General features: G+C 44.0%; 2 protein-coding genes across 3 annotated transcripts in view; one reads left to right on the forward strand and one right to left on the reverse strand.

Annotated features, from left to right (window-relative positions):
• Positions 1 to 13,230, forward strand: part of LOC311038364 (ankyrin repeat and protein kinase domain-containing protein 1-like) — a 31,496-nt gene extending 18,266 nt beyond the window's left edge. For both annotated transcript variants that reach the window (XM_084047849.1, XM_084047848.1), the window contains 4 exons: positions 6,330 to 6,363; positions 7,987 to 8,034; positions 8,402 to 8,452; positions 11,765 to 13,230. In XM_084047849.1, the coding sequence (XP_083903975.1) occupies positions 6,330 to 6,363; positions 7,987 to 8,034; positions 8,402 to 8,452; positions 11,765 to 12,303 (672 nt within the window). In that variant the 3' untranslated portion in view covers positions 12,304 to 13,230. The remainder of the gene's footprint in view (positions 1 to 6,329; positions 6,364 to 7,986; positions 8,035 to 8,401; positions 8,453 to 11,764) is intronic.
• Positions 13,231 to 17,474: 4,244 nt separating this feature from the next.
• Positions 17,475 to 18,095, reverse strand: LOC311038008 (mitochondrial inner membrane protease ATP23 homolog; the record flags this gene model as incomplete). The annotated part of the gene is made up of 1 exon (XM_084047304.1): positions 17,475 to 18,095. The coding sequence occupies one exon, from the start codon at positions 18,093 to 18,095 to the stop codon at positions 17,475 to 17,477; it is 621 nt and encodes a 206-aa protein (XP_083903430.1).
• Between the last annotated feature and the right edge of the window lie 498 nt (positions 18,096 to 18,593).

The following is an 18,593-nucleotide window of genomic DNA, read 5'->3' on the forward strand; positions in this document are numbered from 1 at the left end:
GGTGACGGGATCTGCCTGATTGGCTAAACACCAGGAAGAGAAACACTTCCACTTATGGTCGTAATTGGCACGGGTGGATGGTGCCCTGGCATTACGGATAGTGTCAAGAACGGCCTCATCTAGCCCCTGAGAGAGGGGCTCAGGAGAGGCCAGGGCCAGAGCTGCAGAGTCGCCGGCTTGGGGTGCCAAATCTGACCCTCTGTTTGGGACAAGAGGTCTGCTCTGGCTGGTAGAGGCCATGGGGATCCCTGAACCAGCCGAAGAAGGTCTGGAAACCAATGTCTCCCTGGCCACCGGGGTGCAATCAGCAGCACCCTGTAGCAGGGGCGCCGGAACGGAATATGACGTGGGGGGACCCGTCCGGGACACATGCGCGCGCGAACATTTTGCGGTTATTTCGGGTGAGTTTGTTGATTTTTAGGGGGGATAATGCGGTTATTTCGGTTAATTCGGTTCGCCTCGCGCTCGCGGTGGTCGCGAGGTGCGGGGGACTGGACAGATTTTATTATTTATTATTTATTATTAGTTTTTTTGCCTGGACTGAATAGTGGGGGGACACAGTGTCCTTTAATTAAACAGGCTCCGGCGCCACTGCCCTGTAGCAACCCAGTCTCACTCGATGTAGCACCTGAGGGATCAGGGGCAGTGGGGGAAAAGCGTAGGAGTGTATGGATCCGCAGAACCCTCTCGGGAGACAGAGAGACCACCATGGTCACAGAATTGAGACACACACCGAGAAAACCTGTCTGCTGCCTGCGTTCGAGGTTGCTCTTCTTCAGATTCACTCTGAGCTCTAGGGGGTGCTCAGGGGGTCAGCGACCCCTTAGCTCTGACACTATGGAGGCTGGGGGCTCACGCATGCTCCACATGCACGCACCGTCAGCGGCGGTCTTTAACACCTTAAAGTTTAAACAATAGCCTCTCAAGGTTCATGCCATCAGTAGCGAGCCGTTCTCAATAGCCTCTACCTGGCTGCTTTGCATAACATTAGGCTACTGGAGAAAAGCCATGGACTTGAATGGAATGTGTTACATTCTTCTCACAATGAGAGACAACAGTCTCTGCACTGCAGAGTGTGAAGGGGATCGCTTAGCAGAGGACCCAGTTATCTAAATAATTAATTAATTGAAACAAAAACAACAAATTAACAATGCAACAAAATAATAAGAAATATAATTACATTAATAATCACATGTTGAATACAGTATTTCAACTAGCACTGAGCTGAGTGGCTATGTGTGTAAACAAAATCTGAAGAGAATTGAGCTCCTGACCCCTGGGTAGTTGAGTATAGTATCATTTTTTGTTATTTAGCAAGCTGCTAGTAGTTGTACACTAAATGCTTTTCTATTAGTACTGTATTATTAGCTTGTGTGGTAGTCTGTAGTTTCTAGTAGTTTTTGTGTTTTTGTGCTAAAAGCAGTTGGCTATTGGCACCCTGGAGTAGAAGTAGTTTCACCCTGTATAGGCCACTTGATTGCCCTGTGAAGTGTCTGGTTTGACCAGCACTCCTGGCAGACGATTAGCAATCAGTTGAAGTTGTTTTAAACCACCTGCTCTGAAAGCGGCTGGCAAACGAAGGCTAGGCGAACAAAGGCAAGAGAGGCGACTTAGTCAAAGAACGGTAGGCAGTATCATTGACTAGTGACATAGATAGTAGTGTGATAGATATAGTAGTGTATAGTGTGTATAGGTTTAGTGTTCTACAATGTGTTTTCTTCCTATTCCTGTCCTCTCCTCTTCCTGGTGGTCGCACAAACACTGGGTTACACCCAGATGTCGCGATACCACTAATCTAATTATCCTACTCTATCAACTCACGTCGAGCAAGTGGTAACGGAAGGGCTTTGGAATTGCCACTCGGCTGTGGTGGAAGGCAAAGCTGCTTTCATCTCAGCCTACGCATCCTTGCTCTCCCTCAACTTCCTTGCTCTGACTGAGACCTGGATCCCATCAGAAAACACTGCTACGCCCGCGGCTCTGTCAGATGTGTACTCTTTCTCTCACACTCCCAGAGCTGTGCGGATAGGTGGTGGTGCTGGTCTACTAATTTCCAGAAAATGGAAATACTCTCCTGTCTCACTGTCACAATTCTTTCCTACCTCCTTCGAATTTCATGTGGTCACTGTTTCTCATCCAGTCAAGCTCACCATTGCAGTTGTTTATCGCCCACCGGGCCCTGCTGGTGGCTTCCTGGAAGAGCTGGACCATCTAGTCTCTCACTTCCCTGTCGATGGCTCTGGATTCATCCTTCTGGGTGACTTCAACCTCCCGACTGAGAAGCAGCGAGACCCACTCCTTTCGTTTCTCGCCGCCTTCAACCTAGTTCTCTCCCCATCTCCCCCTACCCACGAGGCTGGCTCTACAGCTAGCTCTACAGCTAGCTCTACAGCTAACCTGTCCGTCACTCCTCTTTCCAGTGAAAAGGTTAGAAAAGGTAAGAAATTATCTGATCACTACTTCATGTCCTACTCTCTCTCTCTCTCCTCTCCCCCCTCACAGCCCCTCCCTACCCACATGATTTCCTCACGTCGCAACCTTCGCACACTATCCTCCACTGATCTCTCCTCCTCTGTTCTCTCTGCCCCTGAATCCTTTGCTCTTCTATCCCCTGACACCGCCACTGATCTTCTTTTCTCTACCCTATCCTCTTCTCTAGACCATCTCTGTCCCCTCACCACCAGGCCTGCACGGCAAACTCCACCTGCCCCCTGGTTGTCAGACTCAGTGCGTACTGAGAGACGGAGCCTGAGAGCGGCTGAGCGCAAATGGAGAAATGGCAACCTCCCGGAGGACCTTCTTACCTTCCAAACTCTCCTTTCTACTTTTTCCTCCTCTATTTGCTGCTAAAGCTGCTTTCTTCTGCACTAAAATTCAGGCTTCTGCTTCCAACCCTAAAAAACTCTTTGAAACTTTCTCCTCTCTCCTACAACCACCACCCCCTCCGCCCTCCTCCTCCCTCCTCCCTGACGGCTTCGCCAACTTCTTTGACAAGAAGGTGAACGATATCCGATCCTCCTTCATTCCTCCCCCGGCTGGTGCCCTGCGCACTACCCACACCTGTCTGCCTTCCACCCCTCCCTCCCTATCTTCATCTACTCCTCCCTCTCCCCCACCCTCTCTATCCCACTTCTCTCCCCTCTCCTCTAAAGAGGTCCTTCTCCTTGTTACCTCTAGTCGCCCCACCTCATGCTCCCTGGACCCGGTCCCATCCCCTCTGCTGCAGTCCTCTGCACCTGAACTCCTTCCCTTCTTAACCCACCTTATTAACACCTCTCTGACGTCTGGCTACTTTCCCTCTGCTTTCAAGACTGCCAGAGTCACCCCCCTCCTGAAGAAACCGACACTTCACCCCTCTGAGATCAAGAACTACAGACCGGTTTCCCTTCTATCCTTCCTATCTAAAACTCTCGAACGTGCTGTCTTTAAACAACTGTCTTCCTACCTCCACCAGAACAACCTCCTGGACTCCAACCAGTCTGGGTTCAAAGTGGGTCACTCGACAGAGACTGCCCTCCTGGCAGTGACGGAGTCGCTCCATGCCGCTAGAGCGAACTCTCTCTCCTCCGTCCTGATACTCCTGGACCTGTCTGCAGCGTTCGACACAGTGAACCACCAGATCCTCCTCTCCACCCTCGAGGGGATGGGTGTCTCAGGCTCTGCACTCTCCCTGTTTGCATCCTACCTGACGGGTCGCTCCTACCAGGTGATGCTGAGAGGGTCTGTGTCAGAACCACACAGGCTCACTACTGGGGTTCCCCAAGGCTCGGTTCTGGGTCCTCTTCTTTTCTCTCTTTACACTACATCTCTTGGTGCTGTCATCCACTCCCATGGCTTTTCCTACCACTGCTATGCCGATGACACCCAGGTGATCCTCTCATTCCCCCCCTCTGACACACAAGTGGAGGCACGCATTGCTGCTTGTCTGGCTGACATCTCGGAGTGGATGTCGACGAACCACCTGAAGCTCAACCTGGACAAGACCGAGCTGATGTTCATCCCGGGGAAGGGCTGTCCTCACCGAGACATGGCCATCACCATTGAGAACGCTGTGGTGACGTCAACTCGGACTGCGAAGAATCTGGGTGTGACCCTGGACGATCAACTGTCGTTCTCGGCTAACATCGCATCAGTGACACGGTCCTACAGATTCCTCCTCTACAACATCAGGAGGATTCGCCCCTTCCTCACGGAGAAAACAGCCCAGGTGCTCATCCAGGCTCTTGTCATCTCCCGCCTGGACTACTGCAACTCCCTCCTTGCTGGTGCTCCGGCATCAGCCATCAGACCTCTGGAGCTTGTTCAGAAAGCTGCGGCTTGTCTGGTGTTCAACCGCCCCAAGTTCTCCCACACAACTATCCTTCTCCGTTCTCTGCACTGGCTCCCCGTAGCAGCTCGCATTCAGTTTAAAACCCTGGTGCTAGCCTATAGGGCAGTGAAAGGAACAGCTCCTTCTTACCTCCGGGTTTTGGTCAATGCCCACATCCCTGCCCGACCACTCCGGTCTGCCACCTCGGGGCGACTGAGTTATTATTTATTATTTATTATTTGTTTTTTTGGCTGGACTGAATAGTGGGGGGACACAGTGTCCTTTAATTAAACAGGCTCCGGCGCCACTGCCCTGTAGCAACCCAGTCTCACTCGATGTAGCACCTGAGGGATCAGGGGCAGTGGGGGAAAAGCGTAGGAGTGTATGGATCCGCAGAACCCTCTCGGGAGACAGAGAGACCACCATGGTCACAGAATTGAGACACACACCGAGAAAACCTGTCTGCTGCCTGCGTTCGAGGTTGCTCTTCTTCAGATTCACTCTGAGCTCTAGGGGGTGCTCAGAGGGACTCAACGGTCCAGAAGGACTCAACGGTCCTTCTGGTCGATCGACACCGTCACGACTTTTTTCTGTTCTGGCCCCACAGTGGTGGAATGAACTTCCCACTGATGTCAGGACAGCAGAGTCACTCCCCATCTTTCGCCGCAGGCTGAAAACCCACCTCTTCAGGAAACACTACCCTTCCTCTTTGCCTGGCCTACTTGTTGTTAACTAGTTGTACGAACTCTTGTTTTATTTTTGTATTGGATCTTGTTTAGTCGATACACTTATTTGTTTTAGCTCGTGCTCATTTGATTTTGCCATTTTTGTCTCATCTGTTTAAGAAAGTAGGTAGCTGATATATTGCACTTTTACCTTAGCGCTAGGTATACTCTTGGTTGCTTGTTTTTGCAGGAAATGCACTTAAAACTTCTGGTGATTATTGGTTTTCGTTCCCTACCTATGTTGCATACACTTATTGTAAGTCGCTTTGGATAAAAGCGTACCTGCTAAATGACTGTAATGTAATGTAATGTATGTGCACATGCCTGCGCGCATGCGCGTGCCCGCACGCGTGCATACAACAGAGCCCCCACTGGACATGAGACATCACATGCTCTGTGTCCGCCATGACCTGGCTGCGAGATGGTGCAACGACCAGCTAGTCGTCGAGGTACGGAAGGACCTTCAGGCCAGAAAGCTGAAGAGGGTATAGAGCGGCCGCCGCAACCCTCGTGAACACTCTTGGTGCCAACGACAGGCCAAATGGGAGTACCCTGAACTGGTACGCTTGCCCCTGAAAGGCGAAACGGAGAAAGGGCCTGTGACCCGGCCAGATGCGGACGTGAAAGTACGCGTCCTTTAGGTCGAGAGTGGCGAACCACTACCCCTGACCAATGGATTGAGCTGCAACATCTTGAAAGGCAGAACCTTCATTTATTCGTTCAGCCGGCTGAGATCCAGGACGGGACGCTACACTGCAACCCACAGGGACGCAAGGCACCTGCACCAAAGTGTACGGGTTTCAAGCAGCGAGCGCGAAAACTACCAGCACAAGCAAAAGCAGTTTTATTCAATATAGGTATATTATATATCAAACGGATAATTACCCCACCGTGCAGGTCTCTTCAATGAGGCGAGAGAGGCAAAGAGGCGGAGCCGCTCTCACCGGGCATGCTTAAAGGTGAGACCGCCTCCTCGGGTCATGTGGGCATGACTATGTTGGTATTTGGTCTTGATAATAGGTAGAAGATGAGGGCATCATTCATTGTTATGACCGTAGTGACGGTCAGAGTCAGGTAAAATAGATCTCAATACATTTACTTGATGATTACATGATGCAGCCAAAACTCATTGAGACATCTTAAAACAATGATGTCCTTGCCTGCCTGGTACAGTGTACTGTGCAATGTAGGCTACTGTACAATGTACAGTGCATTGTACTGTATATTGTACTGTACATGATGTTCAATAGAACTCATACTGTACATGATGTTGTTGAAATGACTGTGTTTAACAGGATGCTGATGGCAGGCTGAAGGATGCACAAAGCGGTGAGTTTTTTTTTTCTCCTTGTACAGTTCAATGTTTGACAAGTTATTATTATTAGGGCCCGAGCACTGCACCAGTGTGAAGCTCTATTGAAATTGCAAAGAATAATGTCTCCGCCAGGCTGAACGGCATTAGCCTCGCGTGGCCAGACTATATCACTGCGTGGATATGAGTCTGGTGCTTCTATGAGGATGTTTTTTTTCTAAGGGGGCGGGATCTAAATAATGGATCTGGACGCAATTGGTTAGACCTACAACCAACTACCAATTACAGTCTCCCATATTTGAATGATGGGCCCTGATTGGTCACCCCAGACTTCGCGAGCAGGAAATGAATTCACAATAGAGCGGTGCCAGACCCAAATCGCCGAGGGCAATTTATTTTTTGCACTGGCAGATTCGTCTGGTCCCAGGCTAGAAAGGCATGGCTGAGACTATGTTTTGCACCCGTCTGTCCGTCTGTCTATCCGTCCGTCTGTCCGTCTGTGAGCAGCTAATCTCGCTGCGAAACTGTGCACACACACTCCCTTGATGCCAAAGCCGAACCTCTGCCCCGAATGTTTCAGATTGGCCTGTTATAGCGCCACCAGGAGGCCGATTTTTGCAAATCTGATTTTTTTTATAATACTCCTACAGATTTTGTCCAAACATCACAATCCGGTACACAGTATCTCTCAGGTGATCAACACGGATCTGTCCGATTTTCCATATTCCATCCTGATTGGCTAAGATTGGCTTCCAAAGTCTGCAGGATTGTTCATTTCGAACAAAATGCCTCAAATCATGAACGCAGCGTGCCATTTCCGTGAAATTTTGCACGCACATTCCCACTACGCCGAGGAAGAAATGCCACCCTTTTCACATTGGCCTGTTATAGCGCCACCAGCAAGTCTAATTTAGCTAAACACATTTTTGGAACAAAATGCCTTGAATCATGAATGCAGTGTCTGATTGCTGTGAAAGGCCTAAGAAGAAATGGCACCCTTTTCACATTGGCCTATTATAGCGCCACCAGGAGGCCACAATAACCTACCTGACCTGGCGGAGACCTATGCTCCGAGGAGCACTCTTTATAGTTTCATTCTCAGACCTCTCTGTTTAAACTGGAAGTTTGCATTACTCATCCCTGCTTGCTTTTGCTGCGCTCACCACTGTTGTCTTGCTAAAGAATTGCTGCTTCCTGTCGTTTTGGATCTGCTGTTTATGTAGGGGGGATTCGGAGTCCCTATGGTTGGGAGATGCGCTTTATCAGAGTACCTAAAAGCAGATGTGTTATGAAAATGTCTGCCAGTAGTGCCTAGTAATTATTGTAGTATTATAATAGTAAATCTTAAATAAAAAAGTATAAAAGTAAATATTTATATCAATACAACAATATCACAACAAATAAAAGATAAATATATAGAGAAGATAGGATTCTTTGACTGCCTGTGTGGTTCATCTAAACTTACATAATATGTTCTATCTGTATGTTCTGACAGGACATACAGATAGAACATCTATGTAAGTTTTGTGCCATCACTGAAAACCCACTTCTTGAGAAATTGATTATTACAACCTAAATAAAAGTCAGTTTACTTGTTCTGTTGATGGTTCATCAAAATGTATAAATATCTGTCATTGCAGCTCAGCAGATGCGTGATCTGAGGGATGACTTTGAGAAACTAAAGACGAGTAAGATGAAATGTTTCAGACATTAATAATCTGATGAATAGTTGTATTTTAATCCATGTGTCAGACATTAGTAATCTGATGAATAGTTGTCTTTAAATCCATGTGTCAGACATTAGTAATCTGATGTCTTTTAGAGAGCAGATATACCCAGGGCCACGGCTAAGCACATGCACATCACACACTGTGTGTAAGGCACCAAAATGAGCAAATCATCATAATAATGATAAATGATTGAATATTTAAAATTAGATGCACAACTACAATGGCACAATTATAACATGATACTGTATATTGTAGGTTAAAATGACCTCAGTTAAGGTCATTCTTCAGTCATGTTAATGATTTCTTATCTCTACTTTGTCTCCAGCACGTCCAGCAGTGCCTCCCAGAAGCACAAACAGAGAGGACTTTTTAAAATGTGAGTACATGGTGGTTTTGTGTGTGTGTGTGTGTGTGTGTGTGTGTGTGTGTGTGTGTGTGTGTGTGTGTGTGTGTGTGTGTGTGTGTGTGTGTGTGTGTGTGTGTGTGTGTGTGTGTGTGTGTGTGTGTGTGCGCGTGTGTGCGTGTGCATGCGTGCATTTCTCCATATAGTTTTTTTCATTAATTAAATTAAATCATAAATAACTAGAAAAAGCACAGGTCTCCGCCAGGTCAAATAGGTTATTATGGGCCGACAATGTTCGGAATTAACCAATCAGGATGGAATATAAGAAATCGGACGGAACCATCTTGATCACTTGACTATAGAGATAATGTGTACTGATTTGCATGATGTTTGGACAAAATTTGTAGGACTAATATTTTTTTTTAAAGTGTTGCAAAAATCGGCCTCCTGGTGGCGCTAAAATAGGGCAATGTTTAAAGGGTGGCAAAAGGTTTAATAAAGTCTGATTTGACTTGGCTGTGTATTGTGTCTCGCACCAAAAGTCACAACCTCACAACACGTTGTGAGCTTGTAGATCAGCTATTTTCGGTGAGACACTGGTGTGCAACTAAGTCAGGTGTAAAGTATGACCATGATGGGATTTAAAGTAATCATTAGTTGCCCATGTTTCTCAGCCAACAGTTTAGTCGTTATTTGTTTAATAAAATAGCAATCATTGACAGTCACTACAAGGAGAGGGATAGAATAACTAGCAGTGACAGTTTAAGTCACAACTATGTAATACAAATACAGTATTTAAATGAGTACAGCAGAGTTAACACACACTATGTAATACAACTACAGTAGTTAATATGAGTACAGCAGAGTTAACACAACACTATGTAATACAACTACAGTAGTTAATATGAGTACAGCAGAGTTAACACAACACTATGTAATACAACTACAGTAGTTAATATGAGTACAGCAGAGTTAACACAACACTGCCGTTCCAGTGCTCAACAAAGAAACAGAGTAAATGATGCAGCATGTTCCCCTGTTCTTCTAAGATGTACACAGTGCATGTATTTTAAACTTTACAGTCAGTCACTTACTATGAACTCCTGCACAAGATCTCCAGGATCCTCATTAAGGAAGATTCAGAGTCCTTTAATTAGGAGATCCCTCCTCACATGAATGTCCTCCTAAAAGATGAGAGACAGAAGAACAGAACAGACACTTAAACTCATATACATGTTGTTGCTGTAGGCAGAAACCTTGCATCTCCATATTTAGGGTATTTTCATAAATTAATGACCTAATGCTCTATTTTATACTTCATCATGACAGTGTCACGCGTTATAACTCACAGCGTGATACATCAGGTCAATTTAAAAAATAAATGTGTTTTTTTTTTAAAAGATGTTCACGCATATAATAACATGCTAAATAGGATGGCCAGATTTAAAATGATTGTGGATTGTGTCTGTGGATTATATTTACAATAACTAGTTTTTTGATTGAATACTTGATCAGCAGTTTGCAAAAAAAAGCACAGGAAAGTACAGCTCAATACAAGGTCAGCTAAGAGGATTTAAAACTCAAGAAAGCCTATGGCTTGTACAAAAAACGTGTACATCTGCTATTTTTTAAAATGTTTGATAAAATGTTTAAAGTGTGAGAACTAGTGATTTATAATTATTTGTAGAATCGGCCTCAGGTCTTAAAGGAGTAGTTCACACCAATTTTTTTTAAAATGTATTTTCTATCAATTATACCCACACCATGAAGCCTTGAATTCATGGAGATCATCTATAGCTGCACCACTTATTGAAAGTCTTTGGATAAAAGTGTCTAAATGACTGTAATGTAATGTAATGTAATGTAATGTAATGTAATGTGATCACCTGATCCTCTTCTTGGGTGATCCTGGTGATCATTCACAGACTGCAGAACAGCGCCCTCTATCGTTAAACCACTGAAAACACACATGAGGAGTTGTGTGAAAATGTTTTAAATTATATATAGTTTTAATCAGGGGCGGACTGGCCATTTGGCGTACCGGGCAAATGCCCGGTGGGCCGCTGGGCCAGTGGGCCACTGGGCCCAAAAAAAAAAAAAAAAAAAAACTTTTTTTTTTTTTTTTTTTTTAAATATTATTTTTGCTCCCGTTTTAGGATTATTACGGTCATTTCCGGGTTGCGCGGCCCAATTATTAGTTACGTTAATGTTTGGGCTGGGATGCTTTCCAGCAGGGGCCTCAGTGCGGCTGCAGAGTTCATGTGCAGGGCTGGGCTGAAACGGTGAAACGCCCCCCCCCCCCCGGGGGGGTGGTGGGCCGGTCCAGGCCAAAATGCCAGGGCTGAATTTTGGTCCCAGTCCGGCCCTGGTTTTAATGTGTGAACATGTTGGTGTATAATAACATGTCCAGAATACAAAGTGTTTAACCCATTAAGACCGGGAACGCATCTGTGTCATATTTAACTTTTCTTTGGCTATTCAAAAAAAGTAGATCTGCTATTTTAGAAAAATCGTGAAAATTTGTGCAAATCTTTAAATATATATTTTTTTAAAGCAAACATTTTTAACTCAAATCTTTGCTTCTGTGGGATTCTACAAATGTCTTCTAAATCCTAACAGTTTTTTTTTTGGGTTAAAAAACGTATGTTGCTATAATATCAATGGTTCTCACACTTTTTCATGTCAAGGACCCCCAAAATGATATGTATTTAGCCGCGGACCCCCATCTGAAAATGTGTTGTTCCAGGGACCCTCTAGAAGCAAAGATTTGAGTTAAAAATATATATATATTGTATATCTGCTATTTTCAAACATTTTAGTACTTTTACTTTTGGTACTTTAAGTACATTTTGATGCCAATACTTTTGTACTTTTACTCAAGTAAATTTAGAATTCTGGTCTTTTACTTGTAACGGAGAATTTCTATATTGCAGTGTTGATACTTTTACTTAAGTAAAGAATATGAGTACTTTTTCCACCACTGAAACCCTCTATATTATAGCTGACCGGGGTTCCTCAGGGCTCTGCGCCTTTTTTTCTCTCTACACCAAATGTCTTCGCTGAAAATAGCAGATCTACAAGCTCACGACGCGTCGCGTTGTTGTCAGCTTGTAGATCAGCATTTTCATGATTAAAAAAAATTGCAGATGTACAAGCTCACGACGCGTCGCGTTGATGTCAGCTTGTAGATCAGCATTTTCATGATTTAAAAAAAAATAGCAGATCTACGCATGTAGCTCTGCTATTTTTTGAATAGCCCAAAGACATCTTAAATATGACACAGATGTGTTCCTGGTCTTGAATGGGTTAATTAGTTGTATATTTTATCATTTGTTTTTCTCACAGATTCCTCTCCTCTGTCATTGGACCCAAACACAGTGAATAAGAGACTCATCCTGTCAGAAAACTACAGAAGGGCGACTTTTACAGAACTAGACCAACCTTATGCTGATCATCCACAGAGATTTACCTGGTGGGCTAATGTGTTGAGTAGAGAGAGTCTGCCTGATCCTTATTTCTTTGAAGTTGAATGGAGTGGAGATAATGTTGGTATAGCAATCAGTTATAAAGACATCAACAGAAAGGAGGAGGGGCTATCATGCTTTGGATTCACTGACAAGTCCTGGGTGTTAGCGTGCGGTGGTTCTGTTGGTGATACAGGCTACGCGTTCCTTCACAACGGCATCCCTACTGATCTGCCAGGACCTGTTCCCTCCAGAAGGAGGGACAGGGTCGGCGTGTTTGTAAACCAGACAGAAGGTTTTCTGTATTTCTATCATTTAGATGGAGCCAGAATGTCGCTCATTCATAAAGAAAGAACCTCCTTCACCAGACCTCTCTATGCAGGGATATTTGCTTTTAGAGCTACTGCAGCGTTTGTGTGAGATCTGGTAAACATGACACGTAATGTATAACCTCTTAAACCCTCTATAGCTGACCGGGGGTTCTTCAGGGCTCCGCTACTGTTTTTTCCCTCTACACCAAAACTCTTTGCCGAAAAATAGCAGATCTACAAGCTCACGAGGCGTTGTGTCGCGTTGTCGTCAGCTTGCAGATCAGCTGTTTTGACGGCGGATGTTCTCCCACAGGGACGCTATGGTTCATGTGGTTAAAAACCGTGGTGTTGCTAGTTTATACATGAATACAAAACTCTCTCTCTCTCTCTCTCTCTCTCTCTCTCTCTCTCTCTCTCTCTCTCTCTCTCTCTCTCTCTCTCTCTCTCTCTCTCTCTCTCTCTCTCTCTCTCTCTCTCTCTCTCTCTCTCTCTCTCTCTCTCTCTCTCTCTCTCTCTCTCTCTCTCTATTATTAGTATTGAGGGGTTTAAATGTGTGAAAATACACATTAACATGAATCTAACAGATTAATAGAAAAGATTATGTGTAAACAAAAAAAAACACTGATTTACACAACACTGATGACTGAGTCTGTCAAACGATAGTCTATGAAGTTATCTATGAGATCTGATGTTTAATCTGTAACACCATGTTGTTCATTCCTTTGTGTTTTTTATCAGGTTTTCACTTCATGTTTTCACTTTAGTTTTTAAAGCAGGTTTTGTTCTGATTTAGTTTCTATCAGTTTAAGTTTTTAATTGTAATGTATTGGTTGTCAGAGACGATAATCTTGGTGAATGAGACCCAGTGTTTTAATGTTTGCTCTATTATATTATGTTATAATTACCTGATCAATTGTTTTATCTAAATCAATCTGTCTATAACCTACTGATCAGCTGATGTTAATTACTGATCAAAAGATGATTCTTTATGTGTTACTGTACTTCTGTGCTGTTTATTTTTCTCTAATAAAGTATTTAAACAATCAATCAATCCCTTCTTGCATAAACCATGACAATAAAGGTCATAATAATAACATGTTATAGTTTATAAAATCATAAACACATTTAAAATCATATTTGTAGAATAAGATTATTGGTCTGTAGGAATGCACTAAGAACATACTCAAATGTACTAAAATGTTTTACTTAAGTAAAAATATCAATACTGCAATGCAGAAACAAGTAAAAGTCCGGTATTCAAAGAGAAAAGTCGTTTTGGGGGTGAACTATCCCTTTAAAGCTAATCATCTGGGAACAACCCCAAAATAATGTGGGGTCCCGACCCCCCAGTTTGGGACCCAGTGTACTAGAGAATACAGTTAAAACCCCAAAAGAACATTAAGGTGATGCTGCATCCATCAGTTACTCCTCCTAATCTGTGATTTTCAGATATATTAAGTAATCCATTATCTTATACTTTGGCTATTCAAAAATAGCAGATCTACAAGCTCAAAGCGCGGCACCGAGTGCCGCGCTATGAGCTTGTAGATCTGTCCCTCCCTGGAACAAAATATTTTATATCAGTGGTTCTAAAACTTTTCCACAAACGTTCAATAATTTTTCAAAAATTGTAGATCTACAAGCTCATAGTGCGGCACCCGGTGCCGCGCTATGAGCTTGTAGATCTACAATTTGTAGCATCAATAGCATCTGTTTAAATAGTTGTTGCTACATTGTACAGCACTTGTAGCTGCATTTCTATGAAAAGTGCTGTATAAATAAATGTCATAATTAAACCTAACTTCTAAATGTCTAACCCTCACACTGACCCGTTATATTATACCTCTATGCACTGACCTGAATCTTTTCTTCATTACAAAACATATTTCTCAACCATAAATAAACCATTTCTCTTTTGAGGACCAGGAACACACACACACACACACACACACACACACACACACACACACACACACACACACACACACACACACACACACACACACACACACACACACACACACACACACACACACACACACACACACAAGAGAATGCACTTAAGACTTTTGGTGATTACCGTAGTAGTTTCCTTGCCTACCTATGTTGTATGCACAAACTGTAAGTCGCTTTGGATAAAAGCATCTGCTAAATGACTGTAATGTAATGTCCAGTGCCGTAATGAACGTGCCCAGGAAGTAAATTGAATTTTCATCCAGGCTAGAGAGAGAAATTAGAATAAGTTATCGCAGAAAAAGTTGAGATACCTTGAGTATCTTTGGTCTACAAATCTTTCCTTTAATGTTGCTGAGCTGAAATCGACATGGTTGTCTGCATGTATCTGTTCTTCATCAGTTTACATCGTTTTAACACGTTATGCACGTTAGTTTTGTTCTGTAAACAACTCCAAAGCAGTGGAGCGCAGAGCGGTCCAATTGTAACACGCTCTTTTTAGGTGTAATCAATGTATTTTCCCATGGAATTCACTCAAACTGCCATCCGGTAATATTTAATACATTCCTTATGTATGATACATTATCTTATCACATCTTTGGTATAAAAACAATGTAAAACAGTTGCTTGAATTAAATATAATTGATTTAAGCTGAAAACTATTTGTTTAATGCTGTTTTTTAGCAGTGTTACATTAACTCATGCTGTTGCAGTCAATCTCATTATGCGTTTAAAATGTAACATCGAACAGCATCCACTTTAGAGGTTTAATAACTCACGACCTGCTTTATCAATGGAAAAACTTTAAGTGGTTTATGATAATGAACATGTGTAGGTCCTTTGCTTGAAAATATTACATTATGTAGGTAAAAAGATCGCTGAGTAAAAGAGTGAAAAACGTTACAACCTTGGCGGTCCTCCCCTACTCAAGTGTTCAAAATTGTCAAGAAATTGTCAGAAATAGCGGAAACTGTAGAGCTTGTATCGTCTATTTTCACTACTTGACCAGTGCCCGTTGGGTACCGGCCAACTTGGGAATGCAAGTTAGGAACGATACAAATAGGGAATGCATGCCCCAACCCTGTTATGCAATACCCGTTTTCAGAGTACCAGTTGTAACCGTCTGTCTGCCTGTGTCCTTGTGTGCTCATATATGAAGATCTCTGTATCTGTATGTCTGCCTGTGTCCCTTTTATGCCCATGTATGGAGATCTCTATATCTGTCTGTCCATGTCCCTCTATATGCCCATTATAGAGCACCGAAGTCTGACGTAATGTATACATCCTAGCTGGTTTGCGGTTTTCCACCCCCATTCTGAATTCCCATAGACGTCTTTAATATCGCATTAAATAAGAACCCGGTTCCAAAAATAAACAAATGATCCCGGCGATTTGACTCTTATGGATATGAAGCATCAACTGATGGTGAGAAAACGATAATGTTACTTCCGCCAAATTAGTTAAATTTTCTCCAGAAATAGACTGTATATCATAAACGATACAGAGCCACCTCCCTGACAATATCGCCGAGACAGTTTGTTTGTTTTTGGACCACAATTCTTATATGAGACGATTCTAAGATGACCCAATGTTATTCTCCATAGAGAAATTACTTTACGAACCAGGGGACGAACGAGTGACGTCAGGACTTCTGTACTCGATGGAGATCCCTGATGTTATCATTATTCGTTATCATATATTGCATGATTGGTGGTCATGTCCTTGTGCAGTGGTAAACATCTGTGTAAAATGCCTGAAGATGGCAAACTAACTGTGGAAAGTGGAATGAGTAAGTAATCGCACTTGGGGTTGCCATAGCAATCAATTGGCTCATTTGGGGCCACGGCCAGAGCCTTTTCTGCCCGTTCTGGACAACAGCTTATCCGCTGGCGTAGTGGTCCAGGGACCTATAGGCTCAGTGCAGCCTGACAGTGTGTTGTGGGTTGTGGGCCTTTGCTGCATGTCACTCCCCATCGTTTTCCCCATTTCCTGTCAGCCTACTGTCCTGTCAATAAAGGCATAAAAGCCCAAAAATAAATGGGGAAAAAAGGGAAAAAAAAGGTACTATATTTCTGTTGGAAATGTAGCGGCATCAACTTGCAAAAAAGAAAAGACAATAATCCAAAAGTGTACTTAAGTACAGTACTCAAGTACATGTTCTTAGTTACTGTCCACCACTGATTATATTATGTAATAATAACAACAGTTTCCCTGTATGGCTGATATAAAATAAATATATACAAGATATATTGCACATTTGTCTTTTTCCCCCCTTTTTTTTGTGTATCCCGCAATTTTGTAACCCTTATTTTCCACCTAGTGCCAATTTTCTAAGTGATCCTGGGCGCTACACTCCCCTCAACAGCCTAGGGAGGCCAGGGCCGAGCTCATGCCTCCTTCAATGAATGAGAGCCAACTGACCTTCTTGTCACCTGACAGGGGGGAGTTTCCCTGGTTGGACGTAGCGCGCGGAAGGAACACGTTATTCCAACCAGTTCCCTTCCCCTCCATCAGGCGCCCCGGCTGTCATGGGGGAGGCGGTATAGCGACCATGCAGGATTGCTACATGTTATTGTGAGGGTACTAACTACCCTGAGAGACATGGGGAGAACATGCAAACTCCACACAGAGTAGGCCCTTTCGCCAACCCCACCTAGGGTATGGGTACTGATGACGCAGAGAAGACACGCCCCCAGCGCCCACAGCGTCCCGGGAATCGAACCCATGGGACCTTCTAGCTGTGAGGCGACAGCGCTACCGACTACGCCACCGTGCCATGCCACCGTGCCCCCACATTTGGCATGTTTTGTCTTAGTATCAGCGATGTAAAGTAACTAAGTGAATTTACTCAAGTACACATATGAGGGATCTTTACTCAATTGGAGTATTTCCAATTTGCTATATTTTCACTTCTACTCCACTACATCTCATAAATAGATAAATATTGTACTTTCACTCCACTACAATTATGTAGTGTTCAGTTACTTATTACTTTCTACATTTAGATTATTACAAAACATACATTAACACTTCAGCAATCAGCAATATATATTCTTTGGCTATTTGAAATGAGCTAATCTAAAAGCTCACAATGTGTCGCAATGCGACTCGTTTGTGAGCTTGTAGATCGGCTATTTTCAAAAGATTTTAAATATTTATACTTGTGAGATGGGACATTCTGCATAATGAGTACTTTGACTTGGTATTTTAAGAACATTTTGATGCCAATACGTTCGTACCTTTACGTCTCACATTGCAGTAAATGATACTTTTACTTAAGTAAAACATTTGAGCACTTTTCCTACCATTGCTTAGTATTCATGAATTTCATAGATTTCTGAAGGCAGACTCGGCATCCGTCTTGCTGTATGGAACCCGACCGAACGGCGTTCGGTCGTTGAAGCAGGTGTCAAAGACCTTGTCCACGACTTTCTCTGCCTCTGCTTTGGTGATCTCTGACATGCAGAGAGAACGCACTGCTCCTGCCCGGACACACTGCTGCTGCTTCATTGTGTCGACTGCATTGGTAAAGGAACATCCCCCATCGAGGTGATATGCTCGAATCTCTGTACAAGCCCAAAGTTTTAACTTGTCCAGGTCCGCGCCGTGTGTCCGACAGTCGTCAAAGGCATGGATGAGCTCATGTGTGACTATCTCGTTCATGACTGACCGCTGGGGAATGTTATCTTGACACAAGACAATAGACCGGCTTTGGAGACAAAACTCCCCCAACAGGTTGTTGGATCTCCTGTGACAATCTTCACAAGAAACATTACGGTCAGACATTGGACATCCCAAACTCTGCATGACTCTAAGGAGTTGTTTTACACGTGGATTGTATTCCATAGCGAACTGCATCATGAACTTACACCTGTTGTGTCTGAATGTGTTATTCCTGTCAGCCAGGTTGTAGCCATAGTCCTCTGCTTCGTGTTCAGTCTGAGCCATTTGGATCAAACCCCCCGATCTCCGACTTGACGACCCGGGCTCACAGCCCGCTGCGGCAACAGAGCTGAGCTCGATTGGCGGAGCAGTTACGGGCGGGTCTTTTACAGGGTCGCTATACACTGCCCCCTCCGTTCGCAAAGCGTGTCCTCGCACGTAGCCGTCAGAGGCAAAAGGAGCTCCACTTCTGACACCAATCTAGCGTTGAATGCTCCGGGCTGGGATCGAACCCACGACCTGCAATGTCGCTAATATCGATGCTCAGGCGCGTTTGTGAGGCCACTCAATACCGTCAGTAAGACCAAGGAGCCCGTCTTGACTGTTGCTACAGCTCAGATGCAAAGAGCAGTGTCGTACGCCGCCAGGAACCGCTGTGTGAATTACCTGAGGAGAGGTGACAATGTAGCGTTACCGTTGGTTCCATTTGTTTTGTTCAACTCTGATCTGTTGATGATGATGTCACATCCATATTTGGGCATTTGGCTGGATGATGCAGCCTTG

This window comes from Gymnoscopelus microlampas (assembly GCF_963454915.1).
Source record: "Gymnoscopelus microlampas genome assembly, chromosome: 21".
Lineage (NCBI taxonomy): Eukaryota > Metazoa > Chordata > Actinopteri > Myctophiformes > Myctophidae > Gymnoscopelus > Gymnoscopelus microlampas.